At 35.4% G+C, this 22950-nt stretch overlaps 1 protein-coding gene across 2 annotated transcripts in view; it reads right to left on the bottom strand.

The window, feature by feature from the left end:
* The window catches only part of SURF1 (Surfeit locus 1 cytochrome c oxidase biogenesis protein), a 63461-nt gene that overhangs the window by 13508 nt on the left and 27003 nt on the right, over positions 1-22950 (bottom strand). For both annotated transcript variants that reach the window (XM_089832466.1, XM_089832465.1), the window contains exons 4-5: positions 21937-22111; positions 21381-21664 (exon numbers count right to left, since the gene is read on the bottom strand). In XM_089832466.1, coding sequence (XP_089688592.1) covers positions 21381-21664; positions 21937-22111 — 459 coding nt within the window. The remainder of the gene's footprint in view (positions 1-21380; positions 21665-21936; positions 22112-22950) is intronic.

Here is a 22950-nt window from a genome sequence, read left to right as displayed (position 1 = left end):
TCTTTGGAAAGGACGCAACGACTTGATCACAGTATACATTTTTGGGACCGAATGCTCTATTAAGAAAAATAATCTAAAAAAAACATAAAATAATCTAATTTAAAATATAATACATACCTCAAGAGATTTTTAATTAATCTTCATCATATTATTATAATAAATACTCACATACGTACACATAAATATAAAAATGAAATGGCACCAATAAATTATAATAATGTAATTTATTGACGTCACCCCACTCATATACTTACATGAACATATATAGGAATATATTATAATAATAAATGAAAATTATAATCTTTTCAACTCCTCTTTTCAACTTTTTATTTTATTCTTTCTTCCCTCTCTTTTCATATCGATTTATTACTTGGAAATTTGAATCGATTATAATCTTTTTGTAACCGGTGGAAGCCAAGGAGTCATGTTTGCTCTTCTTTTTAAAGTAGCCATGAGAGAGAGTCGGGATCACCTTTCTCCTTGGTGCTCGAATTCTTCCTTCCTTGCTACAGTCTAGATTTTCATGTTCTTTTACCAACTCGTCCTTGCTTTGCTACGACTACAAATCTATTTTGATACAATTTCCAATCAGCCATTAATACGTCTTTGCAAAACTGCCTTAATACAATCTGCCTTGTTACGTTTTCCAATTCAGCCATTAAAACATCTTCACAATCTGCCTCAAAACGTCTGCAATCCGCCATTAAGTCTCCTAAAAATTACCATTGATATCAACCTCTTCAAATTGAGCAATTCCAACATAGCCGAGCAAGTAAATTCTGGCTAAAATACTGAGGATCAGCATTGAAGAAAGCCAAGGGGGAGCCGATAAGATTCAAGTCTTCCAAAGAATTTAATTCAGGTCATGATTTAACCTTTCAAGTTTATAAATGCAAATCTATAGCAGTCGGCTAGGATCAGAACTTCTTCTTATGTTTATGTTCATGATTATTTTCTTTTAACCTTGAAGACTTACAAAGAATTTCTTAATCTCTTTATATCCAGTTGAGTAGCATTCCATAAAGAAGAGTGTCTAAATACAATAAGAACTTGTATGAATGTCGTTGTTTTCAAGAATATTATGTCACAACTCATGATGGAAGATATTAAGGGCAGAATGCTCATAATCTTTTAATACACCTGGGATTCACCGGCAATGTAGCCAAGAATGGTGAAGAGGTGTGAAAGGGCAGAGTGCCCATAATCTTTTAATACACCTAGGAATCACTGGCTGTGAAGCAATGAATGGTGAAGAGGTGGAATATATCTGCAAGAAAACAAAAGAGAAATCAGAGAAAAATACCTCAAATGAAATTTATCTAATAGCTCATGCTCATCTCTGTAATGAATCTTGTTGTCAAGTCAAGCAGCAGTGATCGGGTCGTTGAACCCATCGGAAATCCTTGGTCAAAGTAGTTTATAGACATATGTGCCATCTAATGATCACTTGATATCTGTAACATCAATTATATAGGTATAACTAAGTGGTCACTCAAAACACCCGGATGCTCGGATGGATGGACTGAAGAACATCCCAAGCCTGATCCCGAGGTAGGGAGGGTCATTCTAATATAATAGAATGTGTGGGGATAAGTATGGTCCGAGGTTGGGAGGTTAAGCTTATGACAATGTTTCTCCTCTCACCAATGCCAAAGCTTGCACAACCAATTAAAAGATCCTCCAATGATGCTTGTATGTTCCTTTCTTTCTTGTTAAGCATTTACTTTACTTGTTAATCATTTATCATAAATATATATATATATATGTTTGTCGTTTTATTTCAGATGAACATGACTACAGTTAGGAATAGTTAATTGTTATTTCAATTGAAAAGGAATATGTTTATTTTCAGTTGAACATGATTACAGTTAAGATAGATAGTCATTATTCTATTTATTTCAGCTGAACATGACTATAGTTAGGAATAGTTAATTGTTATTTCAATTGAATATGATTATGTTTAATTTCAGTTGATCATGATTACAATTATGATAGATAGTCATTGTTCTATTTATTTCAGTTGACCATGAAGTTACAGTCATAAATAGTTAATAGTCGATCTTGAATATGATTACAGTTATTTTTTGTTAATTGTTAAAAGTAGTCATTATCATGTGAAAAGGATCCAGTTACTTATATAAACTTTGGGAGGTTTTAGTATAAAATGTCTTAATTTAGATATGAAAATCCGTGTGTTACAAGAACCCTTTCCTTTTCCATGAGAATTTTTCTTCCTTTCTTTTGATGTTTGGCATTCAAAACATCAATGTCTTCGTTTGTGGATTATTGTTTAATTCCTTTTGGTAATTGCCTCACTTCTTCTTGTATGCAGTCAAATCTTAGGCGGTCTAACTATGGGAGTTTTGACATTGCACTTATAACTTGCTTGAATGATTCCCATGAGTTTGTAACCCACTTAGAGCTGTAAGGGATAATTCTTTGCTTTCTATCTCGCACCCTATGTTTCATGGTTGATCCCTTAATTCTACTATTCTCATGAAGTCGGCAGTCACAGATTCTCCTTTATTCATACTTATGTAATTCAACTATGTTTTGAGTGCAAGGGTTATACCTGTATTATTTATCTCGAAGGTGTTGTCTAGAGATTTTAACATAAGGTATGCTGTCATCTGTTTTGCCAGTATTGGTGCTATGTGGTTTCTCACAAAATCCACTATTAGTTTCACAGCTTTCTTGTTATTTTCAATCCATTGGGATTTTTCTGTCTCATCCTCTGGTTCTGTCTTTTTATCTTTCACATATGAATCTAGTTTGTGCTCATCTAATATCATCATGATTCTTAATTTTCATGCTATGAAGTTGTTGGCCCCTTCAAAGCAATCTTCAAATCTCATAGGGTTTGTCATTTTGAGGGCTGGAAAAGTGACAGTACTTAAAAGATAATTTGTCTGATTTCTCAAGTTTAATTTTGATTTTAATAACCACGGTCTGATACCATGTTATTGCAATTAAACTTCTGATCAGAATTTAGTACTGTTAGGCATATGACAGGTTTAACTCACAGAATAGAATAGAATATTTCTACAACTGCCAAACTGTAGAGAAGAATGTATTTATCGATTTTAAAATGATTCTTCTCTTACATTCGATCAATATATATTTATTATCCAAAGGGCATTTACAAGAACAGATGTGACTGTTCAACGAATGGTCTCAATGAAGAGACACGAGTTGTAATATTGACTGATCCAACTAACCGGATTAGGATTGGGTGAGATAATTGGAGAGCCCAGAAATTATCAGGCATGATTAAAACATAACAAATGAAGCCATTAATCTGAGGCATCATGTGCTCGATCCTCATGCACTGCAAATACTGATCCGGAATATGAATTCCAAAATTAAGAGAAATATGCACACTTGAGTTTATCAGATTTAGGGAAATAAGAGGATGTTTCCTTGAATCTGTTTGACGCTACAATTTTAAAACAAACTGAAGGAATTTATGGCAACACTACAAAAAGAGTAACCATTAGAAAAAGACAGAAGAGAGAGTACATAGAAACTATCTAATATCATAATAGTCTTTAATTTATTAGGTAGTTTTTATTTCTGTCTTTACTTCATGATTTTTTTTTTTAGAAACATCGTCTTTGTAATTCTATATAAGGAGCTTTCATCTCCTTTGTTTAATACAACTACAACAACATCAATTTACCATAACAGAGACCAGGTCAGAGATTACTTTGAAATTAGGGAAACACCTTATGGAGAGGAGTGGAGATGGAAATCTATGGAAAATCACAATATAGCAGAGAACCTCAAAAATCAGATGACAGAGATTTTAAAAGATAGAAACATTATTTTATCCGGGAAAAGGGATAAGCTAGTGTGGTGTGCAGCTAAGAGCGGTGCCTACTAGGTCAAAGTGGAATATCAAATTTTATCTAACAAAGTATTATTTTCTAGGAGCTCTACAAATGTAATAATATTGTTGTTCTAATTGATATGTTTCAAATGCAAATCCCAAACTCTTATAAATATAAGAGTAGGAGACATGTCTCGTGAAGAGATATGGCCTTATGATTAATCATTATTAGTTAATATATATCACAATATAACATATGATATATATATACAAGTATATATATAATATAATATAATATATTTATAATACTATATTTATATAAATATATATATACAAGTATATATATAATATAATATAATATATTTATATAGATATATATATATATATCAACATTGCATCTTAAAATTAAATCAATCCGACTATAGCTATAATCTTAACACTCCCTCTTAGTTAAGGAGGATTTGTTATGGAACACAACATGCTCTCAAGCATATGGAGATATATAATCTCAATGTGATATTTACGGATATCAACAAACTTCCATTAACTCACACATATATTAACATATATTACATACATAATTTGCTTCAATTTGATACGAGGCTAAATTTCTCAACACTCCCTCTTTAACAAAGAGAGATTTAAAACAATTTGATTACAAGATTTGAACACGACCTTAAGTGTGGTCGATGATAAATTTAAGTTATGGTGTCTAGCAAGATCTGGCCTGAAGAACCATAACAACTTTCATGGTGTTCGGCAAAATCCGGCCCAAAGAACCATGATAACACTTGCTCCAACACATTTTGGTGTTAGGAGATAGGTCTACTATTGATAAGATCATCAGCTTTCAATAGTTACCTCTTGTTTGTTATCATAACTTTTGACACTTTGGGACAACAACTTCATGTAGTTTGTTATGATAATAGGCCCAGTTATTGATAAAATCATCACCTTTTGATAGCTCCCCTCTACATATATACATCAATGAAAGATCATCACCTTTCATGACATAATCACAACAGCATCATGTAGTAACTCACATGATATCCACTATGAACCAAGTCAGAGGGTGGGCCCACCATAGCTGCTACTAGAGGGTGGAACAAAGGTTTTCACCTCAGACTTCTCTCTCACTGAGGAGTGCGCATTACATAGAATTTTTCTTAGAACTTCTCCTCATAGAGAAGATATCATCCACAAAGGATTGCATCTCAAAATTTCTCCCTGGGAAGTCAGGTCCTCTAGTTACTTCCTCAGAAACTCTTCCCCAAGGATTCTTGTCAGACTCACTCTGAATCTGATATCTAATTTTCTACTAATAAGTCATCACTTCCTCATGATATACATAGGAGTGGGCCCATCAAAAAATCATGCAGTCACCCAAATTTATTTCTAGACTCCCTCTGAGTATCAATCTTCTAAGTTCTTGTGTTGCCTTAGAAAAAGTGTCATACTCCCTCTTAATGTAGAATGATCTCATAATTTCATTCGTCAAAGATGTTGGCTTCAAGAGCCTCACTTCATCCATCTTGATCATCAAGGTCTTTGAAGCTACTATCATTAGATTGATTCTGCACAATATTTGGTGGCATGTGTAAAGTACCAACCTTCAATTCTGTAAGAACATCCTCAAACATAAAGAAAAACATCAAGGCAAATAACCCTTATAATATGTATAGAATTACAAATAAGAGAGAGACTACAAAGAGTAGATAAATGTAAAAGATAAAAATACTTATCTACACATGAAGATTCAGAAATTGTCTTTTTAGATTATTTGATAATGGAACATCTCCCCTCTAAATAAGGTTCAAGTGGGAATGGAACATTAATGTAAAATTTTCACTCGTTCTTATATTGTTGAACAATTTTGTATCAAATATGACAACTCTTTTTTAAGTTCCAACTTGCTTTTTTCGTCCATAGAAGGTCCAAACATTCATTTAATTTAATAGTATAAGTGAACATGTCCTTCCATTTTATCAAACTCGTCCACAATATGCCAATATCTTGATTAAGTTTGATTGTGCCGCATGAATGACTCTACAACTCATACGTCAAGTGTGATTCATCAAGGAGAGACTTGTAGATGGTTCAAATGAATTCTTAAAAACTTCATTAATGTCTCGCAACAACTCAAATTTCCTTACAGTAACTTCTACAAATACAAGTGACATCATTTAGAAGTCATTACTTCCTCATGATGTACACAAGGGGTAAGCCCATTAAAATCACATTGTCACGATGTATGAATCACGGTCCTCTTGAGGGTGGTCATTTATTGATCACTAGAGAAGTCCATCTCAAACATTGTTTACTCCCTCTTGAATCTTCATCAATAAGACCAATATCATCGAAGGTTAACTGGACCAATATACTCTATCTAATCCCTCTCTTTCAAGGTTTCCTCTAATGAAATGCCAGGTTCCCTCTAAATCTCAATCTCCCTCTTCTTGCAAAAACATACTCAAAGAAACAAAGCAAGGCAAATAGCTCTTATAATAATAATAAATTCTTCTTAATAATTATTTTCAATAATTATATTTTAATTATAAGAACGTTGATTTCACAAGATATCAACTATTATTAACATACCTTTTATATTTTGAAACATTCATTTTATATACATATATATACACTTTCATATATTTATAAAATGAATGTTAATACTAACCATACCTTAGTACCTACCTTTAATGGGGTATGTGGGTCCCCAATGCTTTAGCACTAGTGAGGGTCCACTCCATATATTCATGCCTTGTTATTGTGTTCCATGTTTATTCGTCCCTTCCTCCACGTGGGCCTTCCTACTATGTGGTTGTATTAAACTTGAATCAAAGCTTTCTCTACCACGAGGTACAATGACCTTGTCACGTCAGTGATTCCCAATATAGTTAGCAGTGTATGAAGGCTTTCAAGTTTCTTCTTACCATAATCGCTTTTCCTTTCTAACGTGTCTTCCATGTAAATGTGTGCAACAATTTATTAAGATATGATCTGCTTGGACAGATATAAGAAACAAAATAAATTCTCCATTGCCAAGTGCCTTTCTAATATTTCCAATGTACTGTTTCACTGGACATGCATTGAATGTAGCTATTGTTTAAATTGGATTTTTTTTCATTGTAATCTTGTGCATTTTTGCAGTCACAGATGATGACCTAGATAAACTGCAGAGGGCATTGAGGATTCTCTCTGAAGCAGAGAAACAGCTAAGGGCTTCAAATGACCGGACAACATGGCTCACAGTCGCACTTTTGCAATTTGCTCCTGTTATTTTGATATAATCAACTCATTCTCCTAGCTCTTAACTGGTGCCCAATTTATAACTTTAAAATGCAATCTCTTTCTGCATGGATTCAGAACTTTGATTCATTGAAGCTTTTAGCATTTCAGCTCAATGCTACACAAAATAGAGCTGACATTTATCTGAGATTGCAGTGCCATATGTAGCATATTCACTCACCATAAACCTCTTAAGACCAAACTCATAAAGATCTTTCAGAACATCAGTTATTCCACTTACCAAATGGTTAGCCCTCAATAGATATGTAGCAACTTAAATTAAGAGAATCAGACTTATGACTTCCTCCAATCAGCTTCTTAAAAAAAAATTCACTTGTTCTACTATTTTGAAACCTTAGGCAAGAAATATTTCAACAGCTCATACTATACGGGAATAAAAAGTTCTGTATCTCATGCTCATTCCACAGGTAAAATCAACCACAAAGAAGGCCCAAAATGTCGATCAACTTCATGGCATTCCTAATCCAATTAACAACTCATTTCAATGATTTGAAACAAGTATAATGACAATTTGAAGGTTCAAATCTCACTGGACCTCCATCTCAAGGCCTCTGTAATCATTGCATTTACTACAGCCAAGGATAATTGCTAACAATCCAATCAAATCAAAACCTTTGTTGCTTCCTTTTTCACCACATTTGACTCTAATACCATAATGGAAATCTTGACACTTTATTGCTATAGCATACAAATGTAATTATACATATAGCAGCTTATTGGGAGCAGTTAGCATGGTTGTCTTCTTCCTCAGATAAGCATATCACAAGATATTCACAGGAACTTTGAGGATGAGCAAACTAACAAACAGACCTAAACATGGGATAAGGTGATGTAATATTTCAACCACTCATGTGGTTTTTTCTATCTTCAAATATTCATTGTCTCTTATTCTCCCTATTGATACATGTGCAATATAAAATATACTGGTCTGAAACTATAGTCTTCATTTGCTAGTATGATACATTGTCTTTTCATGTGATTGTCTTTAACACCCTTCTTTCTCTGTAAACTGTGGTAACATTGTTAGGGATTGCTATCTTCAATCTTGATATAATATGATTCTTGTAAGGCGTGGACACCCGTTTGATGGTATCTCAGGAAGTGGTGGATTTCAGACTTGAAATACATAGGCCTGTTATATTATTCAGATCACACCAAATCATTAACCTTTATGGGGTTCGAGTCCAATATTTCGCTGCGTAAGTACTTTACTGACTTTGGGACATTCTCATTCAAACATGTAAGATATCAACCAGCTTTGGTTCTCCTTTGTATCACATTCGATCCCGATCTTTTATTTGTCATATCCACCTTGTTGTTTTCCTTTGTTACATTTGCAATTGGCTCTGATACCATGTTATTTTCTAGGATCTCCACAAATGTAACAATATTGTTGTTCTAATTGATATATTTCAAATGCAGATCCCAAAGTCTTATAAATATAAGAGTCGCAGGCATATCTCATGAAGAGACATGTCTTTATAATTAATCATTATTAGTTAATATATATCACAATATAACATATGATATATATATAATATATAATATATTTATAATATTATTTATATATATATATATATCAACATTGCATCTTAAGATTAAATCAATCTGACTATAGCTATAATCTTGCCACAAAGTGGAGGAGGAAATGTGGCCTACTACGTTGTACAAGGATAAGGATTGTTTACCAAAGGCTAGGTCCTTTTTATGGTTACCTACAAAAGGTAGGATCCTTACAGATGACAGAAGAAAAATTGGTGAACAAGGCCCATCTAGATGTTGTTTGCGATGAAAGCGATTTAAATGCAAATCATATACTCTTAAAATCGATTTTAAGGAAGCTATGGAGGTTTGGAGAATGATTCAAGGTAAATTAGGTTGGCAAGGTTCTCTTCATGAGACTTTAAGAGACTTGTTCTATTACTGGCCATGCAAAATGCCTCGCTCGATTTACGCAAGCCTTTGGATTAATTTGCCCATCCATTGTCATTTGGGAAGTGTGGAAAGAGCGGAATAGGAGAATTTTTCAAAATAAGTTTGCACCCTTAGATAGATTGTTGCTTAGAGTAAAATATGGCAATCAAAGAAATTGTGTGTTGTGGCTTCAAGAACACCTATCGATGTTCCCGTCACAAAATGGGATCAGCAATGCAAATCAAGATGGTTAGGCCTTCAATTTAGATTAGACGTAAATGGCCAGCAAGGGATGAGGAAGATTGATCAAAATATGGTTAATTGGTCACCACCAATTAAAGGATGGATCAAAGTAAACTTTGATGGTGTTGCATTAAGAAATGGAGAGAGTTGGAGTATTGGGGTGATTTTTAGAGACTACGCAGGAGACATTGTGACGTTAGGAGCTATGAAACTACCATGTGGCACAAGTAATATAGCTAAAGGGAGAGTTGCAATGCGAGCTTTGAATTTGTAAAAGGCTCTGGGAGTTCAGTAAATCCATCTAGAAGGTGATTCTCTAAAAATTACAAGGCGATTGAAAAAGCGCAGATTATAGCTTGGCCAAGCTGAAGAAGTTTGAAAATCTCAAAGTTAAACATTTCTACAAAGAAGGGAATCAGGAGGTCAACAAGTTATCAAATCTACGAAATTATTAAATGAGGTGTAATCTACAAATATGATTGAGCGTATTTCTAGATTGATAAGATAATCGACAGGAGATATTGGGAATGCAACATTTTTTATTTTTCAAAGTCTTTGAACCTATGAAATGTCAAATCATGACCTGATTAGGGAGTTGAGTTGGCGTTAAATTTATTTGGAGTGTCTGATTAATATGGTTCAAAGATAGGATGGAGAGAATGGTAGCTTGCTTTTAATAAAAAAATCCTTACATTCCTTACGCCAATGTCTAATCACAATAGGTGAATTCAAATGGGGCATCATTTCATTATCACAATATTAGCACTCACCATAAATAAGGCTCGACAGTGGTTTTAGATGGTAGTAAATTCTCATCACACGTTTGGAAACTCCGTAAGAATTTAGGAAAGTGGTTTCGAGTTTGCAATGGAGGCCAATTTCTCTCTATTCATTCGAAAGAAGATGACATGGCTATTAAAGATAAAATCAAAGAAGTTGGTTTTGATAGTGTTGGAGGTCTTGGGAGAAAATTTTCAGCAACATTGGAGGTAGAGAATGAAAATTGACTTTGTGTCAATGGTGACAGAATGGGGTATGGAGCTAGGTGTCGACACAGAAACTATGAAATAGGTGGCGGTCTTTATTTGAGAAAGAAATTCTAATTGGGCTTGACTCCATTTTGGAGTGGGTTGTTCCTGAGAGTGAGCATGATGCTAAAGAATTTGGCATGATTCCCTTTATCAAGTGGAATGGCAAGAATGAGAAAGAAGCCTACCTGGCTAAGAGGCGGGAAGCTTGGGTGTAGTTAAAGATGGAGCTTAACAAGATTGAGGGCGGGTTGCAGAAGATTTTCCATTGGTTATGCCACGCAAGGTTAGATCACAGATGGTTACCTGTCATTGACTAGTAACAGATGTTTAAGTGAAGGGTTCTAGAGGCCAGAGGAGGAAAGGCCATGCGTAGTTTTTCTTTTTAGTGTATCATTGTAAATAAAGTAAGTCTATGTCTCAAGAGTAGAAACCTACTTGGACTCATTTGTGTTTCGGAGGTAGTAGATTTTGAAGTGCTCTATGTTACAAATGTAAATGGCGGAATACTTGAATGAATTAATCAGAGATCAAACTGATCTATATATACAAAGAGGGGAGTCAAATAGAATAGAAACATTCTATTCTAGACTACAACTAAATATTAGAAACATTCTAATATTTACAGAGATATAATAAGATATAATAGTGAGCATTAAAAAGAAACATGAAGGTTATTTTAATACCCCCCTTAATGCTCAATCTATTTACTACACCAATAGATCCCCTGAATTTAACAAACTTGTCAGGACCAAGGGGTTTAGTGAAAATATCTGCTGATTGCTCTGAGGTAGGAACATAGCGTAACTGAATAGATCCATCTTCTACTAATTGTCGGATGTAATGGCAATGAAGCTCTATGTGCTTGGTTCATTCATGAAACACTGGGTTCTTGGCAAGTTTGAGTACGCCCTGATTGTCTGAAAACAAAGAAGTCGAACCTGCTTGAGGAATATGCATATCTGCAAGCATCTGCCGGAGCCAAATTGCTTCACAAGCTGCCTTGACAGCTCCTCTATATTCTGCTTCTGTAGAGGAGAGTGCATGTGCTTGTTGCTTCTTACTGGTCCAAGTAACTGCTGCAGATCCGATACTAAACACATAGCCAGAAGTAGATTTCCTATCATCAACTGAGCCGGCCCAATCGGAATCAGTGAATCTACTGAGCTAAGGAGTAGTACTCCTTGTGTAAAGAAGACCATAATCTAAAGTACCATGTACATAGCGTAACACACGTTTCGCTGCAATCCAATGATCAGTCTTGGGGTTTGTCATGAACCGTGAGATGTAGCTGACTGCAAAACTGAGATCAGGTCTAGTAGTAGTAAGGTAGATGAGACTACCTACTAGCTGCCTGAAGAGTGTTTCATCTACAGGAGGAGAAACAGATTGTGCGGACAATTTCAGACCAGTCTCCATTGGAGTGGAGGCAGATTTGCAATCCTGCATTCGAAACCTATCAAGCAAACTTCTGGCATACTTGGACTGAGACAAAAAAAATACTATTGTCAGTCTGCCAAACCTCAATACCTAAACAATAATGAAGCAATCCGAGATCTGTCATATCAAAAGTTCTGCATAGATCCTGTTTGATTTCTGAAATCAAATGTTCTGAATTTCCAGTAATGATCAAATCATCCACATAGACAACAAGAAAAAGAATATCATTACCAGAGTGTTTAATATATAGATTACTGTCTGACGAACTACGCTGAAATCCTTGAGCAACCAAGTAATGATCAATCTTTATGTACCAAGCCCTAGGGGCCTGTTTAAGACCATAGAGGGCCTTCTGGAGTCTACATACTTTGTGTTCTGAACCGGCAACCTTAAAACCTGGGTGCTGCGTCATGTAGACTTCTTCTTGTAATTCACCATTGAGAAAGGCGCTCTTCACATCCATCTGATGAACTTTCCAACCATACTGAGCTGCAATTGCAAGAAGAATGCGAATAGTGCTCATCTTGGCTGTCGGTGCAAATGTCTCCTCATAATCAATGCCTTCGCACTGGGTGAATCCTCGAGCAACAAGTCTAGCTTTGTATTTGTCCAAGGTACCATCTGCATGGTACTTGACCTTATAGACCATAGTTCCAAGAATCACGGCGATTCATGCGATTCACGCGATTCGGCGATTCAATTCAAGCCAAACGATTTTTTGTGAATCGGTGAATCGAATCAGCGATAAAGGGTTTATGAAATAAGTTACTCACTAAATTTCAAGGGTTTTTTTAATTTTCCAATTCATGGCCGATTCGATTCCGATTCATGGCCGATTCACGATTTGATTCGGCCTTGCCGATTTCGATCCGATTCCGATTCTTGTTCCTTTGTTATAGACCCATTTACAGCTAATGGGTTTCTTCCCAGGAGGGAGATCTGAAAGAACCCAAAGTGTGGTTCTTTTGAAGACTCTGAAGCTCAGAATCCATTGCTTGTTCCCATTTTGAAATTCCTTTGGCCTCTGCATATATCTGGGGCTCAGGGATACTGTGGATGTTGGCCATAAGAGCTATATTAACTGTGTTGTGTTGAAGGCTCTTATTTCTAGAGGTTCTACCCTCAATGAGTTCATCAGGACGAAGATCACTAATCGTTTGAGCCCACCATTTTGGCCGAAAAGTCGAGGAGCCAATATCAGATGCTGACGGAATAGCTGAATGAGAAGCAGGAGCAGGAGTTGTAATATCTGGAAGTGACTGAGGTGGTGTATCAGTAGCATCAGATGACTCATATAAAATAGAAGAACCCAAGTCAGAGATTGCTGAAGACTGAATCTCGAAATGTGGTGGGGAGTCAGAGAGCGGAAATGGTCCAAAATCCTCATCAAACACAACATCACGACTGAAGATTAAACGATCAATATTTACATCAATCAGTCTGTAGGCCTTATGTGTGTGACTGTATCCTGTAAACATAAGTTTCTGGCTTTTGGAATCCAACTTAGTGCATTTGGCATCAGGAATCCATACATATGCCAGAGAGCCAAAAACTTTCAAATGGTTGATCCTAGGTTTGCGACCAGACCAGGCTTCCTAAGGAGTCTTATGATTAACTGCAAGGGTGGGTGACCGGTTAAGAAGGTAGACAGCTGTGGATACTGCTTCTGCCCAATATTTTCTGGGAACATTTCTATGTTCTAGCATAGTCCTAGCCATTTCTGTGATGGTACGATTTCGACGCTCTACAACACCATTTTGCTGAGGGGTGTGAGGTGTGGTGAACTGACGTCTAATGCCATGAGTAGTACAGAAGGTAGAGAAAGCAGAAGAACAGAATTCCCCCCCATTATCGGTCCTAAGAGTACGGATGGAAGAACCAAACTCTTTTTCTACTAGAGCTTTAAACTGCTGAAATACAAGAAAGGCATCTGATTTTTGCTTAAGAAAATATACCCACATTTTGCGACTGAAATCATCCACAAAGAGTAAAAAATACCTGTTCCCAGTAATAGAAGGAGTATTCATAGGACCACATACATCAGCATGGACTAGCTGGAGTACTTTGTATGCCCGCCATGATTCACCATTCTTAAATGGTGTCCTATGTTGCTTCCCTGCTTGGCAAGCTCCGCAAACGCGATGGTTCTGGGTCTGAATATTAGGTAGGCCAAGGACTAAATTATCTCGAGCAAGTTGTGCTATATTGAATGTTCAGATGACCGTATCGCTGATGCCAGAGTCTGCTGAGAGCGGATGATTCGGCGATGAAGGCATGCTCAAGGGAATCGCCTGAATCTACAAGCCTATAAATACCATGATCCTCAAGACCGAAAACAAGGGTAGTGCGGGAAACACGATCAATAATCGAACACTTATTTCCACTAAAAACGACATCCAACTGAGGAGAGTGCTTCATAATCTGACTAACAGACAGAAGATTATGTTTCATGCCAGGAACATAACATACACTGAGAAACATGAGTTTTCTTCCTCCAGACTGAATCTGAACATTGCCCTTGCCAACAATATTGTATTCTTCACCGCCTCCAAAGATTACTGAGTCAGAATAGGGATTGAATTCAACAAACCAATCACGCCTATGAGTGAAATGTCGGGAGGCACCAGAATCGATGTACCAAGCAGAAGATTTCACATGATTTGCAGGTATGCTGGCCATAAAGGCATGGTAGATAGATTCTTTCTGCTCTGAGTGTTGGGCAGCATTGGCGTGCTGTTTAATTGAGTCCAACTTTTGATGCTGCTGATACAGATGCTTATAATATGTGAATATTTCAAATGGCACAAACTTCGAGGTGAGAAAATGAAAGACCCAGAAAAATTGGAGAAGTAACCAGAAAAGAGCTCGAAAAACCCAGAAATAAAATGTTGTCGAAATTCGGATCTGCTGGCTCGAAAATCGAGGCACAAAAAACGAGGCACCCACAAAAATCTGATGAAGACCCATTTGAGATTTCAAAAAACCCACCAAGAATATGTGCTCAAAAAAATTTTCCGAAGTCAAAAACTAGGGTTTCGAGCAGAATAACAGTCGGCGGCCAAAAAGGTCAAAAAAGCAGAAAAAAGATGTTTGCAAGTGAAAAAAACAACAAAAGCCAGCAGCTGAAACGCGAGCAGAATATCCAACAGGGATAGACAGACCCGTTTTTGAAAAAAAAACCAAAAAATCCCACTTTTTGAGATCTGGATGTGAACAGATTTGAAAAAACGACCTCCAGATTTGAAAAAACGACCTTCAGATTTGTGACTTACAGACTAAGCTACGGGTTTCCAAGAACGCCAGTAGCTGAAGACACAATTTTTCAATCGATTTGCACAGAGGATTTAAACCCTAGCTCTGATACCATGTTACAAATCTAAATGGCGGAATACTTGAATGAATTAATCAGAGATCAAACTGATCTATATATACAAAGAGGGGAGTCGAATAGAATAGAAACATTCTATTCTAGACTAAACCTAAATATTAGAAACATTCTAATATTTACAGAGATATAATAAGATATAATAGTGAGCATTAAAAAGAAACATGAAGGTTATTTTAATACTATCGGGATTTTGACACATTGTCAAGCCTCTTTGAAGGTTGATATTTCTGTTTTGTAATGTAATCTGCAACTAATTGACAGTACGCAGAGAATTTTATAGCAAGTAGTTGCTAATGGGTTTTGGGTGTTTTGGGTGGTTTGTCCTATTTTTGTAATTGAAGTATGTAGAGTGGTTGTCCTTAAGTGTGATAGTTTTAGTTCTAGCATTTGTCCACCCATCCATCACAATACTAAAGCCTTTTGTGGCCCACACTCTTCCATAGGTACAAATTATTCCTTCAAATGACCTTTTTTTTTTATCAATTAGAGTTTTTTGCCTTAGCTAGGTGGTTTATATCCTACTAGTGCATTACTAACAACTTGGACAATCTCACAAAGAAAAGGCGAGCAAGAAACAATAAATGACATTACTTTCTTTATTAAAAAATCATGCAATCACTGCATCAACTACTTCTCAACCTCGCACACCAAACAATCTTCCAATGGGGTTTGAGCTGCCAATGCATAGTTCCTTGCAAGAACATTCTATTGCTACATCTCTAGAGTACACATCCACTTCTAACTCTCTATTTTGACTTTCAGAGTAGTTTCCCCTGTTGTTGAAGCATGAGAGCTTTAATTGGCAGCTTTCCCAACAGCCCTTTCATGATCACTCGTAGCATCATATCATTCTCCCTCATTTGGACAAAGATCAACACCTATTGTAGATATATGAAGGAAATGAACCTTCCCCATTGTGCAAGTACATTACCATGCTGCACAAAACTTCCATTTTATCATGTCTATGCCACTTGTAACTTTTTGCCCCAAAACACAATCAACATACTTCTACAAAGGGTACAAACCTTGTCTTCTCCCACCTAACACTTTGAAACTGAACCAAAAAAAAATGACTATCAGATTTGGCAAATTTGTGACAAGATGCAACATTTAAATTATATGTGAAAATTTCACATTGGTATTTTTTTTCAATTTTAACTTGTATAGAAAATTTCTTCAGCTCCAACACTGACAAACCTAACATTAAGTTTTAAAAAAATCAATTTTAACTTTGAGTTTATTAAAATTAAACAATACTCAACATTATATTCCACGTACACGATGAAATAAGGTTGTGAAATTTGATTGCAGTGAAGACTCTCAAATTCAAATTTGCCTGGTTGAAGTTTTGCATCAGCAACTTCATTTGTCATTTGAAGAGTGTCAAGGAGCCGATGGTTCCTAGAAGAGACAGGGATTCTGAATTTCACAATGTTCTAGAGAATTATTGTCTCTTCTAGAGACCATGACTTCATTTTATAAGGTCATATTGTGAAATTACTCTGTTTTAGAGACCATGAACCCTTATGACACTTCATATAACAAACTATTATGGAAAGGTATTTACCAAGTTTATGGGACTTAGGCAAGATTACTAGCATTGCATGCTAATAGATATTCTCCGTCAAAATTCAAAGGCTTAAACAAACCATATGTTTTTTCGATTCTTAAATGCTTCAAAAAAATTGTACTATAATAATATAAATATTGAAAGTAAAATTGTGCTTAATATTTTCGTCCTATCTGTGCCTATAGAAATTTAGAGAAAACATAAAGTTAAGTGAGTTGTTCCAGGAGGACTTTTGAACTACAGACTTGAGTTGCAGAAATTATTGTACTTTTTGCATCTTCCAAAGGTTACCTAGATGTTCCTGCTTGCACTTGCCACAAATCCATGGTTTGTCAATACTGGGCATCAGTTTTCTTCTTGCACATGGTTTTCCTGCCGTGACCTCAATTTTCTTCTCCCCACATTCTTTTCTTCCTTTGTCATGTTTTTTCCAACTTTCACTAAGCATTGTATCTTCTTTTTTTTAAAGCAAAAGTGGACATGCCACTATATATATATTATTATATAATAAAATGGTTCAAAAACTCAATCAGGAAAGAACCATAAAGAAAACCAGACATCACTGTTTAATACAAATGATATAAGCGAGAGAATGAGATCAAAAAGTTAGTGCAGCTGCCATCTTGAGACACCCTTGAAAGTCCCAAAGACAGGCCAAACTACACTAAACATTACATATGCTGGCAAAAAACTCTTTACATAGGCTGAGTATATTGTTTGTCGATTGCGATGAGTTTTTGCAGATCATTATCATGCCGAAACAAGCACATTGATTTATCTGTTTCAATGTCCAGACCCTCACACCCTCGGTTGGCCATGTAATCTGCCACCATATTCCCTTCATGAAGAGTATGTGACATACATATTTCTTAAAAAGTATCTAATAGTAGCCAAATTTGTTGTAATATATATGCAAGTCTCCAATTATGTGATTCCCGCCTAATATATGCATTAATAACAACCACTGAGTCACCTTCCACTTGTATGTGCTGAAATCCGCCTTTTCTAGCAAGAACTAATCCTGCAAATAATGCTTGAGCTTCCACCATATTATTAGTACCCTGCTGTAATGGAGAAGATTTAACTGCTACTAAGCACTTTACCTTATTGCATTGTTTTTTAGGTTTTATTTTTTAATTTTTTTTATATGGAATCTCAAGGAGATGCCCAGAGACAGTGTTGGGGCATCTCCTACTTACAGGGACATCTTCTATCCCATCTAACTTACGAAGTGCCCCAATGACTGGAGACTCGTCTATATGCAACCTTTACAAAAACAAATTGTTGTTTAAAGTCTTTGTCAACCACGGATTTCACCTTTGTTTTTCTTACTTCAGGGGACGTTAAGTCTAGAAGTAAAGGATAAATAAAAGTTCAGCCCAATTTGATACACTTGATCAACAATTAACATCACATGAATCTACAAAAATGCACTTGAAGCTATGTCTATGAAGTTAAGAATCAAATTGGATTTTGAAAATAAAACTAATAACAAAAACTGTCATACAATCCTACCTTACAGGGACATCTCGTATCCCGTCTCAGGTACAGAAAACATGTCCCAAGGGACTGGAGACTCGTCTCTTTGCAACCTTGACAAAGATAGATTGTTGTTCAAAATCATTGTCAACCAAGGATTTCACTTCTGTTTTTCTTACTTCAGGGCACACGAAGTTTATAAGTGAAGGATAAAGAAAAGTTTCAGCCCAATTTGATACACTTGATAAATGATTAACATCACATGAATCTACGAATATGCACTTCAAGCTATGTCTATGAAGTTAGGAATTAAACTAGATATTGAAAATAAAACTAACAAAAAAATACTGTCATACAATCCTAACATTTGCTTGGAGAGTCCTCCCAAATTAGTGTAGAATCCCTCCTCTTCCTCTAATTCCTGCTCCCTGTCACCTCTCTTGCACTTGCAACACTTCAATCACACTATTTCACTCCTCCACTCACTCTTTTGCTCCTCTTAAACCTAGTTGTTAAAAATTAGTTTTTGAGTAAAAATGACAGATTTGGAGTGGTTTCCATGTCTTAGACTGAAGTAGGATTCCTTGAAAGCAAATTGTCTGAGAGCACTTTGAAGTTTCTCTATTTGCTGCTGTATGAGGATATGATGTACCAGAATTTTCTTTATTTTCTGTTATAGGGTTTTGTGGTTTAATGGTTAATGAATCAATTGGATAGTAGTGTAAGCTTTGTATGAATAGAAAGTTACCAACCAGTAGACAATAACAGCATAAAAGAACCTGGTGGGAGTGTAGTTCTTCTCACATTACATGCTTTGTGGGCCTCTCATGGCTTTCTGTGATTTCTCAGGGTGCCATGATCATTCTGTGTCACAGTTTGTGGAACCTCAAAACCCCATTGATTTCTCTCCTGTAGAGATTTGTTCCTTTTAGTGAGGCCGGCCTTGAGTGCTGGCTTCCCTTTGACAGATGGTTTTTCTTTTGCATTTTTCCGTCTTACCTGCAGTTTGTCTATCTATATTGGACTGCTGGACTTTCTTCTGTTAATTTGGTGGCAGAGTTCAGGCTTGTTGAGGTTCTAGATCCCCTTTAAAATCTTCTTATAAGGGTCCCCTCAAAATCTGCTTTTAACTCTAACCAAAAACAGCATATAAGATCCAGCCCTAATTTATGCCCTCCAGCTTACATGGGAAAATTCAAAATATCTTAAACTCTACCCTGGGTATATTACAAACCGATAACAAAAAAACATTGTAGCACAATGTTGCAAAGCTTCGTACTATCTTGCAAACGTCATTATGCACATTTTATTAAATATCCCGTAGCAGAACACTCATGAAATGACCAGTTCTGAAGGTAAATTGGTTGGTAATCTAGTTTGCTAATAAATGTGATTCGTAAACCATCATGAGTTTGCTGCAGACCTCAAACAGTGACTCCAACTTTTAAATCATGCATTTATATCTCTTTGAAATTAAGATAGGTGATATTTAATTCCTTTGGAACCATGTCTTCAATCTGACTTTCCTTCCTGATTAGGTGGACTTGTAATGTGGTAACCATCATTGAATATTCAAAGTGCTCAAAGACAGAAGAAAGATTTAGTTTTTTGGTTTTAGTTAATTTGGTACCAACCGCATATTCCTTTTGATGACTGTCTCGTTTCTTTTACTAGTATAAATCTCCTTGTGGATATATTCTAATAAGTTGTAATTTGCAGTGTCATTGATCAAACTTGGTTATCAAATATTAGTAATATATTTCTTTCTTTTGTTCTCCATATCATCCTCCTTTTCTATAGCTTTAAATTCTCAAGTGTATGACTGTCTTCTTTCTTTTACTAGTATAAATCTCCTTGTGGATATATTCTTAAAAGTTGTAATTCGCAGTGCCATTGATCAAACTTGGTTATAAAATATTATAAATATATTTCTTTCTTTGCTTATCCATATCATCCTCCTTTTCTATAGCTTTAAATTCTCAAGTGTACACAGCTTTCTCGTGTTCCTTTTAAAAAGTTAATTGATTGGAAAAAAAGATACGATGCAGACAATAAATATTTGGTGTAAAGCTGTAGCATCAATGTGGATGACTCTTCTTGTGTACTGGTGTGAATAGCATATCTTTTAAGCATAGTTACCTTCAATTCCTGCACTAGATGATCATGGACTCTTTAGACTTGAGAGCGATTTTGATCTCTAATCTTCCTATGTTCCAAGTGGATCTTGATCTTATTGATCCCTCTTCGTTTTTGCATTGGAATGTAAATCGTACTTCACCCTATATTAAATTATCAAAGTTTATATATAAACTTTCTAACTTCCTGACAATTATGCCAAATTGAAGCAGCTGAGCCACACTTACCAATTTAATGATATATGGACAGTCACTCATTTCTCAGTTTATAGTCTTCACTACTGACAGTATAAAACAAAGTCTGGCTTATGTGAAAAATGATTATCATGTAAATCACTTTCAGTTGAACAAAAACTCTTATGATAAATACCATGCTTTAAATCATGGATGGTGCCTCTCAGAGAATATTTGTATATCACACTTTTTAAGAGTTGCCTGCTGCAACCTTATAAAATACTTAATTTCTTTTCTAACAAGCAAATGAAACAAAATGGAAAGGTTCCATCCAAGGGTTGAGCTTGATTGGTTGAAGCATTGGGTTCTCATTGTGGAGACCCAAGTTCAAACCCCCACATCAACATCTAACGTGGAATTCTAAGTCATGACCGGTGGTCTTTCATTCTGGACTTCTAATGTAACTGCAGTTTTTAAATAAAGTAGATTTCTATGCAGTGATTCTTGGTCTTCCATATGTGATTTCTAGTGTATATTTTCATAAGGAGCTTGTCTTAATCTCTAATAAGTAATCACAAGAACTTGTACTGTTCTCATATAGATACTTGTATGAGCAGAATATTTGAAAATGATATTCAAGAGAGAAAAATGGGAAGGTTCTAAAGTAATGTAATCTGTCGATAAGCACAGTAAGGTTCCTTTTATCATACAGCAAGTTAAAATGTTAAAATTTGATGTTGTGTATCTTAGTATCACTAAATCCTAGTGTTTCTGCTAAAGAATTCTTCAAGCAAATCTTTATATATTGATATAAGAAGATATGTAAAAGGGAATAACTAAGGTATAAAGAGCTTGAGTTCCCGGAAAATACCAGGTTAGTGCATAGTTCAGATGATCTTGTGGCATAACTGAGTAACGAACAAATGTACTTGCATCCTTAGGAATGGGATATGGATTGCTAGCATCAACTGTTTCCTCAATTTCCTCTACATAAAATGTATTCTCAGGAAGTCCAACTGCCTGGGCAATAGCTGGCACATCCACATAAAACCACTGACCAGATTCAGGATCATTTGGCGGCACAAAAATACTTGGGTTTTCACTTCCCCGTATCACCCCAATCACTTTAACCACATTATGATCAGTGTCCATATCCTAATAGGCAAAGAAATTAGTTAGTGATAAAAATGAAGGCAAGAAGCAAAAGCTCTGTACAATTACATAGTCCAACCTCTAATTTGTTAAAGTGAAAAAGATGACTTTAGATATTCACATGGATAAAGGGGAACGAAAGAGCATAGGAACATAAATACTTAATTTTTTTAACTTCTTATATAAATGAGAACAAGATATTATGCCAATTATTTCTAAATAAATGAGTAAGAACAGGAATCCTCTCCCAAAAAACTGACATACAAGGAGCAGACCTTCACAGTATCACGTTGTTTGAACCAGAATCTCCACCAAGAACCTCCTTTAGCTTTTTCTTTTTCAGTTGAAGTTGTTTTTGAGAGTGGTGTGGCATCTTTTAAGCTTTGAAAAGATTTGTCTCTCCAACCACGTGGGACCCATCCTCGATTAACTAGTAAAGGTAACTGCACACTAGCATAGATCTTTTTTGTGACTCAGTCCTCGATATTCAAATTGCATTATAATGCTATAAGCGATCAGATGATTGCAATCACAGTTATGGGAACAAAAGCAAATAAAACAATCACATTATCAAAAAGAACAGTGTGCATACAAATATGTTAAAACATTTAGTGGTAAGAAATCAAAACAATTAGAGCATAAAGCCATGCAATAGGAAAAACAAATTTAAAATTAGTCTATAGAGTATGAGGGCCAAACTATTCATTATAACTGTGTTATTTATTCCAAGAACCAGTGACAAAATGATAAATAATGAAGCCATCTTGAACCCAAAAAAAAAGACAAGCATGAGGATAAATTATAGAAGATATTTTATAGGAATGACACATGATAAGGATGGGAGAAAAGGTAGAAATAACAAAATGCCTTGTAGATCAGCCAGACACATTGAACAAAACTAAGGGATCATTTCTTATTGTCATTACACAAAAAGAGAACTGCATTCAAAATATGCCCATTGGTTGTATAGAAATAAAATAAAATTTAATGTTGATAAAACTTACATTTTCATGATTCATTTTCATAACTAATATACTTTTGAAGGCTTAAGATATCCAAATGCTTTTATAATTTTAATGTGCTTTTTCCCTGGCAGTGCTGAAAACATGGTAAAAACAATTGATTTCAGATTATTTATTTGAAACCGACAGTTTGCATTGCTTCTCATTTCCTATGTCATATAACTAGAGTTAAATAGTTCCAACACCATAGAGATAAAATCTGCATGAAATAATAATGGTAAAGGTAATTGAGCCTTTGAAGGTAATAATAATGGTAAAGGTAATTGA

Source organism: Cupressus sempervirens, chromosome 5 (assembly GCF_028749045.1).
Source record: "Cupressus sempervirens isolate cs-2001-9-10 chromosome 5, ASM2874904v1, whole genome shotgun sequence".
In the NCBI taxonomy this organism is placed as follows: Eukaryota; Viridiplantae; Streptophyta; class Pinopsida; order Cupressales; family Cupressaceae; genus Cupressus; species Cupressus sempervirens.
The sequence above is the reverse complement of the archived record's forward strand: the minus strand, read 5'-3'. Positions and strand labels throughout refer to the sequence as shown.